Source organism: Mytilus trossulus, chromosome 1 (genome assembly GCF_036588685.1).
Source record: "Mytilus trossulus isolate FHL-02 chromosome 1, PNRI_Mtr1.1.1.hap1, whole genome shotgun sequence".
NCBI classification, from domain to species: Eukaryota; Metazoa; Mollusca; class Bivalvia; order Mytilida; family Mytilidae; genus Mytilus; species Mytilus trossulus.
In genome coordinates this window covers 112,745,525-112,755,040 of record NC_086373.1, presented here as the reverse complement: position 1 = coordinate 112,755,040, position 9,516 = coordinate 112,745,525, and the positions used below count along the sequence as shown (strand labels likewise).

General features: G+C 34.2%; 1 protein-coding gene across 1 annotated transcript in view; it reads left to right on the top strand.

Moving 5' to 3' along the window:
* Window positions 1-2,553: 2,553 nt before the first annotated feature.
* LOC134698340 (serine/threonine-protein phosphatase 6 regulatory ankyrin repeat subunit B-like) overlaps window positions 2,554-9,516 on the top strand; it is a 62,781-nt gene continuing 55,818 nt past the window's right edge. The window contains exon 1 of the mRNA XM_063560485.1: window positions 2,554-2,758. Coding sequence (XP_063416555.1) covers window positions 2,575-2,758 — 184 coding nt within the window. The 5' untranslated portion in view covers window positions 2,554-2,574. The remainder of the gene's footprint in view (window positions 2,759-9,516) is intronic.

The window sequence follows — 9,516 nt, the reverse complement described above, 5'->3', positions numbered from 1 at the left end:
AAACTGGAGTTAACTATTTTAAGTAGTATCGTATTCATGATACTAGTACATATAAACCTGAACAAATGACATAGAAACATTTACCAACCGATGAAAATTATCCTTAATTTTGAATCCATAAATCAGTTGTAAATGGTGCAAAAGACATTATATAGCAACATAGTATTTTCCGTACAACATTACAAAGAGTTAGAAAGACATATTCATATTGCATTAGACTAAGTGAAAATATAGCGTCAAATTATTGCCGTTATCAGTGAACAAAATACGCTGTGTTGCATGAAGTTTTTTTTGGCAATGCTGTACGACAAAAGGATTAATGGATGAATATTGGTTTAACATTACCCCTCGTATATTACATTATACTACTCCCAGGCACGTGCAATACACAATTTTACTCGCGACAATATTTACAAATATCAATGTAATAACAATATCAAGTGACATAATAATAATAAGCGAACACGATGAAGTAACATCGTGATGATAAATATTTCGACTCAAAAAACTGTTTTTGTTAGTGTCATAAAATTTATATTTATTCTTCAAGTAATTAATATAATCAACAATTTTATTAAAAAGTTCAGTGACAAAATATAAGGAAAAAGATAGATCGATGGTTTTACAATGTGTGTTGCGTTTTATGAAAAAAAGTTGCTCCAATGATCGAAAAGATAGCTTAATTAATAAAAAAATATTTTAATGAGAAATATACACAATTTTGAAGTAATTTTTGCCATAAGCACGTGTACTAGTTTAGTGACGCATCCAGAACTTTTCATAAAAGGGGGCGCTCCATCCATGCTTCAGTGATTCCCTATATAATCAACCAATTTTTTGCCACGAAAAGGGGGGCGGGCCCCAAGCCCCCTCCCCCTGGATCCGTCTATGTAGTCATTAACGCGTATCGAACATGAAGTAAAAGGATCGGTTGAGCACAAACACATAAATAGGTTATAAAAAGATAATTTTACCTCAACAAATTTAGAACTATTACCAGATATAAGAGTATTAACTACTAGATTTGTAATTGCTAGCAATAATTGATGGCAACCTACCCCCTATTTCCATGTGAGCGGCAGCCATTTTGACAATTCCAAAGTCAAAGAGAGCATCTACAGATGTCTAGTAACATTTTTGCAAAGTTTCATTAAGTTTGAACAATTTGAAATTTTGGATATTCTTGCTGTTTCCATGGTTACGGCGGTCATTTTGAAAATTCCAACTTCAAAATCCAACTCTGCCTATGCCAGTTACCATTCCTGTAAAGTTTCATCCAGTTTGCTCAAAATTCTTATTTTTGAAATTTTTGACCTTTTTGCATTGTTTCCATGGTAACAAGACCTATTTTGGAAGTTCCAACTCCGAACGCGTCATCTTCCAATGTTGCTCATCACTACTGTGAAGTTTCATGAAGTTTTGAGCATTTTGAGAATTTTGAAAGTTTTGGTGTAGTTTCCATGGCAACATAGTAGTTCCAATGATCGCCAAAATCAACCAACACCTGTATATAGTGGGTACCTACATTGTTTTAAAATATGATGATTCTGAGTTGAAGCATATCCAAACAGTTCACCATAAACCAAAAACTGATTTTTTTTCACATTTGTGCCGTTTCCATGGTAACGGCAGCCATATTAAACCATTCCATGCCATAATTAAGAAGGGGGAAGGATATTAAAAATCAAATAAGTAACGAATAGGAAATAGGTAATAGGTTACGAATAGGTAACGAATAGGGAATAGGGAATAGGTAACGAATAGGGAATAGGGAATAGGTCACGAATAGGTAACGAATAGGGAATAGGGAATAATTAAGTAACCAACTTGACGCCCATCGAATATTTTCTGCTTCAAATAAAAGATTAAGAAATAATTGATTTAATGAAATAGTTTACATTGTGTATATATTCAAGTCAGATTGGCTGCATCAAAGCACTAACATATATTAACATTGTATACCAATCTATGAATTAATTCTGTGTTGTCAATATAACTGAAGGACAGCCAAAAGAAGGACTGGTTTGATTAGTTTTATAGATATTAAACATTTCTTTCTAAATAAAGGTTTAGATATACACGAAGAGAACTACTTTTTCACCTGACTCCGATATTGTCTTGTAATAAATTAAGTTAAATGTGTCATAGAAAAATACGTTTAAGTAGTTTTGTGAAAATATTAAAAAAAAATAACTTAGTTTTCTCACAATTTCTGATCAATCACTACATTTAAAAAAAACTAATGTGATTGTTAACGCAGTCTTTTTCAATGTCCGGAATATTTTCTTCAATAAATGTACATGGTGCATGCACTTGGTCGATCTTTTCAAGTCATAATCAAATTCAAAGCTTTTCATGTTTAAGGGCTTTCTGGTAGAAAGGAATATGTCATATTTTCCTTTGTAATTTAACTGATGAAGACTGTTCTCTGTACATTTCTAGGCTATCAGTAAATTAGGTGGACATTCAATAAAACAGGAGTGTAGTAATACGTCATATTAACATTTGTTATTTAACTAATGAAGACTGCTCTTTGTACATTTCTAGGCTATCGGCAGATTAGGTGGACAGCAAATGAAAGAGGAGTGTAATATCTTGAAGACGAAGATACTTGACCAGACTAATCAGGAAATAATGCTTAGCATTAAACATTCCAATGATGAAATACTGGAACTGAAAAAAGCCAATGAAGATATGACAGTAGAAGTTAAAAAGTTGAAAATATCTCACGAAGATACAGTTCCATGGAATATTAGAGGTAAATATTTGGCAGTCAATAATTGTACTAGACAAGGCGGAGGTTGCAATTAAGCAAAATAGGCCCTTAAATTAAATATATATTTTGCACTTTATCTGTTTTTATGCACCCATCGTGGGGGAGGAGGCATTAACTTTTACACTTATTCGTCTGTATGTCAGTCCGTTTGTTAGTCCATCTGTGCGTCTGTCCTTCCGATCTTGTTAGCCCTCTGACGTGTACATTTCTTGCCAGGTTTTTAAGAAAATTATTTCATAGTTTTATATCACCAATGACTAGGACAAGAATGAAAATCAGTGCTGATCAATTTTTTGTAAAAGAGATCTGCCCTTTAGAAACATTAATAATATTGAAAATTGCATGTCAGTGCTCTCATTTGTATGTCTCTTGGAAATGTGTTAAATTCTTGTCAAATATTTAGCTCACCTGGTCCGGAGGGACAAATGATCTTTTCTCATTACTTGGCATATGTTGTCCGTCGTTTTTTACTTTAAAGCTGCTTTATCATCCAAGATGACCACCAGCAGGGGACTTTGTTTTACAATGAACCTGATGTTCATTAGTTATCGTTTATTGATGGGTTCATAAGTGTTTCTCGTTTCTCTTATTTATAAAGATTAGACCATTGGTTTTCACGTTTTGTTACAATTTGTAAAAGTAAACCAGTAGATCTATATGTCAAAGTAAGGTCAACATGGAGCCTTGGCTCACACCAAACAGCAAGCTATAAAGGGCCCCAAAAATGACTAGTGTAAAACCATTAAAACAGGAAAACCAAAATTCTAATCTATACAAAAAACGTGAAACGAGAAACACTTATAACCCACATCAACAAACGACTACCACTGATCATCAGGTCTTCTTTTAGAGAACCACTGAATGAAAACCGTTTAAATAGATAAAAACTTTATAAATACCATAAATGATCATCAAGACAGCATTCACAAATAAGACATAATGGTCATTTTTAACATTTTTTATATTTTTTGCGCATATGTTGAACGCTATAATAGACAAATAAAAACTCTAAATTGGAAAACAATTCTGCAGGATAAGATCTACTAATATACTAACATGACTGAAATTGTCAGTAAACTCTTGATAGAGTTATTCCCCTTGAAAGATTATTTTTTTGCTGTTGTAAAAAGTGTTGAAAATGCAGGTTAGCGACACATGCTCTTTGGAGCCTTCAGTTTTACGGCTTCCCCTATATGATTGAAATTATAATATACATTATAGTATAGACATTTTAAATCACAAAAATTATAAGTAAGGCAAGGTCTACTAAAATGTTGCCTATATAGTTAAAAGACTGTCACTCTTTATAAGAGTTATATTTTTCCCTTAAATGAGGATTTGTTTTGCCCTCTTTTGTGTTTTGAGCAAAAGCTAAAGAAGATAGAGAGAAACTAAACAAAAAAATGATAAGCAATATAAGATCAACACAATAGAGATTTTTTACAAGAATTCTATTCTCGTCTACAATGATAAAGAATGTCCTTTTTGAATATGTACGTAGACCAAGTTGAGCAACAAAGGCACTTCAGAGCCTCTTGTTTAGTTATGACCCTTGTACCTTGGATAGATAAAATAATTGCAAAGCCGGGGGTATTGGAACTCTCTTCTTTTATTTCTTTTGCTTAAAATATGTTTTGTTTACAAAAAATGAATTCTTCAAGTACATTGATGACATAAACCTATAATTCTTGCGAGAATTTTATGCAATTGATATTATAGGTTTATATCATCAAATTAAATTGAATGTACTCGAAGAGTTAAAAAAATCAGTGCCAATCAATATTTTCAAAAGAGTCATGTTTACAAAAATGAACAACAATTCTGGTAGACAGCTACAAATGACACAACTATGCACAATTATGGCCTTTGTTAGTCTTGTATGTTTTTCATTTATATGTTTTGGAGTTTAGTATGACGCCAAATTTCACTGAATTAGTACACATTTTTGTTTAGGGGCCAGCTGAAGTTTGCCTGCGGGTGCGGGATTTTCTCGCTGTGTTGAAGACCCATTGACGGCCTTCGGCTGTTTTTTACCCTTTGATTTGGTTATTGTCTCTTTGACACATTCCACATTTCCTTTCTCAATTTTTCATGTATACAGAATCTGACAGAGTTATACCCTTTTTTTTTTGGCTCAGCCCTTTCCCTAACCTTGGATAGTTGTTTAACAGCATAACATAAGAACAAACTAGAAAAATCAAGTGGAAAAGGCCCTACTCATCATATTAATGTTCAGCACAAACAACATCTAACAAAGAGATACAAAGTACCAATAACAACTTGAAGCTAGATAATGGAAGCTAGTTCAAAGTCCGATTTCACTTGATAAATATAAATCAATGTTATCATAGACAAAACATTAACCAAAGCAAGGACAAGCTTACAAACTTAGTTCAACATTACATTCCCGTGTTGAATGTATAAAGTTCTGTACGACTTTTGAAGGCATTAAAGGATATTACTTAAATATCTTTTCAGCTCACCTGGCCCAATGGGCAAAATGAGCTTTTCTCATCACTTGGCGTCTGTCGTCGTCGTCATTGTTGTTCCTTAACTTTTACAAAAATCTTCTCTTATGAAACTAGTAAGCCAAATTTACCCAAACTTGACCACAACCATTATTGGGGTATTTAGTTTAAAAATGTGTCCGACGACCCCGCCTGCCAACCAACATAGCCTCATGGCTAAAAATAGAGCATAGGGTAAAAAGACAAGTTTTGTCTAGTATTTTGAAAACCGTTTTAAATAAAAAAATATCAGACTGGCGCAAAAATGTTCAAAATATTGAGCTCTACCAATTGTCCATAAACGTCAAAATTGTCAGACAACTTCAAATTGGAGTTATTGCCCTTAAATGACAAATTTTACCACTTTTACCTCCGAAGGGCTAAGTGAGCTATTCTCATCACTTGGCTTTCGGCGTCCGGCATCGTTTAACTTTTTACATTTTGACTATCTTCTAGAGACCACTAAATGGAATGGAACCAAACATGGCATGGATGTTTCTTATGAGGTGCTGACTAAGTGTTGTTTCGTTGTAGTCGATCCATGGTCCAAGATGGCCTCCAGCGGGGGACTTAATTTAACATAGGACCCTATGGCAAATACATACAAATGTCTTCTTTTAGAAAACCACTGAATGAAATGAAACCAAACATGGCAAGAATGTTCCTTGTGAGGTGCTGACCAAGTGTTGTTAATTTGCAGTCGGTCCATCATCAAATATGGCCGCCAGGGGGCTTTAGCTTAATATAGGACGCTATGGGGAATACATACAAATGTCTTCTTATAGAGAACCACTGAATAAAATAAAACAAAACATGTCATGAATGTTCCTTACGAGTTGCTGACCAAGTGTAGTTACTTTGCAGCCGAGCCACCATAAAAGATGGCCGCAAGCGGGGGGACTAAGTTTAACATAGGACCCTAAGGGAAATACATACAAATGTCTTCTCTTAGAGAACCACTGAATGGAATGAAATCAATCATGGCATGAATGTTCCTTACGAGGTGATGACCACGTGTTGTTACTTTGCAGCCGATCCATCATCCAATATGGCTGCCAGCGTGGGACTAAGTTTAACATAGGACCCTATGGGAAATACATACAAATGTCTTCTTTTAGAGAACCACTGAATGGAATGATACCAAACATGGCATGAATGTTCCTTATGAGGTGCTGACCAAGTGTTGCTACTTTGTTGATGATTTAAATTTAAAATTTAAAATTAAAAAGAGCCTCTAGGTTTTAGCTTACCTGGCCTAATAGGCCAAGTGAGCTTTTCTTATCACTTGGCGTCCGTCGTCCGTTGTCGTTAACTTTTACAAAAATCTTCTCTAAAACTACGGGGCCAAATTAAACCAAACTTGGCAACAACCATCATTGGTGTATCTATTGTGTTTTGTGACCGGGCCTACCGACCAAATTGGCCGCCATGGCTAAAAATAGAACATAGGGGTAAAATGCAGTTTTTGGCTTATAACTCAAAAACCAAAGCATTTAGAGTAAATCTGACAGGGATAATTTGTTAATCAGGTCAAGATCTATCTGTCCTGAAATTTCAAGATGAACCTGTTGTTGGGTTGCTGCCCCTGAATTTGTAATTTTAAGGAAATTTTGCTGTTTTGGGTTATTATCTTGAATATTATTATAGATAGAGATAAACTGTAAACAGCAATAATGTACAGCAATTTAAGACTCAAAAATAAGTCAAAAATTACCAAAATGGTCAGTTGACCCCTTTAGGAGTTATTGCCCTTTATAGTGAATTTTTAACCATTTTTCGTAAATCTTAGTGAACTTTTACACAAATCTTCTCCTCTGAAACTACTGGGCCAAATTTTACCAAACATAGCCAGAATCATTATTCGGCTATCTAGTTTAAAAATTATGTTTTGTGACCGGTTAAACCAACCAAGATGGCCGCAACGGCTAAAAATAAAACATAGGGGTAAAATGTAGTTTTTGGCTTATAACTCAAAAACCAAAGCATTTAGAGCAAATCTGACAGGTGGTAAAATTGTTTATCTGGTCAAGATCTATCTGCCCTGAAATTTTTAGATGAATCGGACAACTCGTTGTTAGGTTGCTGCCCCTAAATTGGTAATTTTAAGGAAATTTTGCTGTTTTGGGTTATTATCAATTTATTATCTTGAATATTATTATAGATAGAGATAAACTGTAAACAGCAATAATGTACAGCAATTTAAGACTCAAAAATAAGTCAAAAATGACCAAAATGGTCAATTGACCCCCTAAGAAGATATTGTCTTTTATAATCAATTTTTAACAATTTTCATAAAATTTGTAAATTTTTACTAACATTTTCCACTGAAACTACACGGACAAGTTCATTATTGATAGAGATAATTGTAAGCAGCAAGAATGTTCAGTAAAGTAAGATGTACAAACAAATCACAATCACCTTAACACAATTTTTTCATGAACTGTCTGCTTCCTTTGTTTGATTCACATATATCAATGTGAGCGACACAGGCTCTTTAGAGCCTCTAGTTCATTTTTATACGACTGCAAACATTTTTTGGGGTTCGTATGATGTCTGCGTCATCGTCTGCGTTGTCGTCGTCGTCCGAAGACACACTTAGTTTCCGGACAATAACTTAAGTTTAAGGGAATGGATCTCTATGGAATTTTACAAGAAGGTTCAATATCAAACAAGTTTGGATTTATTTTGATGGCTATAGTACCAACAGTTTAGAAATTAGGGGCCAAAAGCAAGCATTTTTGTATTTTCCGGACAATAACTTGTGTGTAAGTGTACTGATCTCTCTGAAATTGTACCACAAGGTTCCATATCACAAAGGGAAGGCTGGGATTGAGATTGGGGGTGATTGCCCTAAACATGCCAAAATAAGGGGGGAAAGGGCATAAAGCAAGACAATAACACCAAAATACTGAATTCCGAGAAAAATTCAAAAAGGAAAGTCCAAAATCAAAAGGCAAAATCAAAATTCCAAACACATCAAACGAATGGATAACAACTGTATGGGTGGATCTCTCTAAAGTCGTACAACAAGGTTTTGTACTACAAAGGGAAGGCTGGGATTCAGCTGGGGGTAACATTTATTTTGTGTCAGAAATCTATATTATGTCAAAAATTTGATCGCAATCCAAATTCAGACAGTATCAAGCTTTATTTTGAATATTCAGTCCAAATTGCCAAAACTGTTCAGGGTTAGACCTGTGCAGACATATCAGGATATGCTAAGCGAAGCATTTTATTGACTTTTATCTTGAAAACAATAGAAGACACAGAGAAACATTAAATAGCAAACATTATCATCAAGACAAATTAAGTTCTACAAATTATTTCACATTGTTGAAATCTTCAGCCAACTCCTTATTAGAGATATTGCCGCAAAATCGGTCGTATATTGGTACCACGTCATCGTCATCGTCGTCGTCCGAAGACATTTGGTTTTCGTACAATAACTTTAGTATAAGTAATTATATATCAAATTTAATCACAAGGTTCATGACCACAGAGGAAGGTTAGGATTGAGTTTAGGAGTTATGGTCCCAAAAGTTTAGGAATTAGGGTCCAAAAGTGGCCCAAATAAGCATTTTTTAGTTTTCAGACCAAACTTGTGGAAAAATGTATGGATCTCGGAAATTATACCACAAGTTTTCATACCACAAAGGGATGATAAGAATTTGCTTTGTGGGGGGGGGGGGGGGGGGGGGGGGCGGTCTATAGCTCATATTGTTTAGGGGTAAGGAGCAAAAAAGGTGGAAAAACAAGGGTGTCCTTTTAAGTGGACAATTACTCAAGTACAAAACATAACTTAAAAGCAGTGTAAGGGAGGAATTCAAACACAACATTAACAAGTACCTCACTGTCCTCCTTTACAGTGCTTTTAAATTATGTATAAAGAAATGTTATATTGTCTTGAGGTGATAAGCTGTCAATTTATTTTTAGAAGTTACTATTTTAGATATGTTGATGCAGGTAATTCAATTTTAGACATGATTATGTATGTCATTTTCTATTTAAAGACTTTTATGATGTATTTAAATGGGTTATTATGGTTCCAAACTCCAATTGAAATTGAATTGAGATTATCACCATATCTTGAGGGAAAATCCAATATGAACAGACAACATGAAGATACATCTTTTTGTGCACAGACTTTTTTTTTATTTTATTTTCCTGGCATGTTACTTCAATATGCTGTTCTGTATTTTTAAAGTTATGGTGTATTTATTCTTCAGATAACGT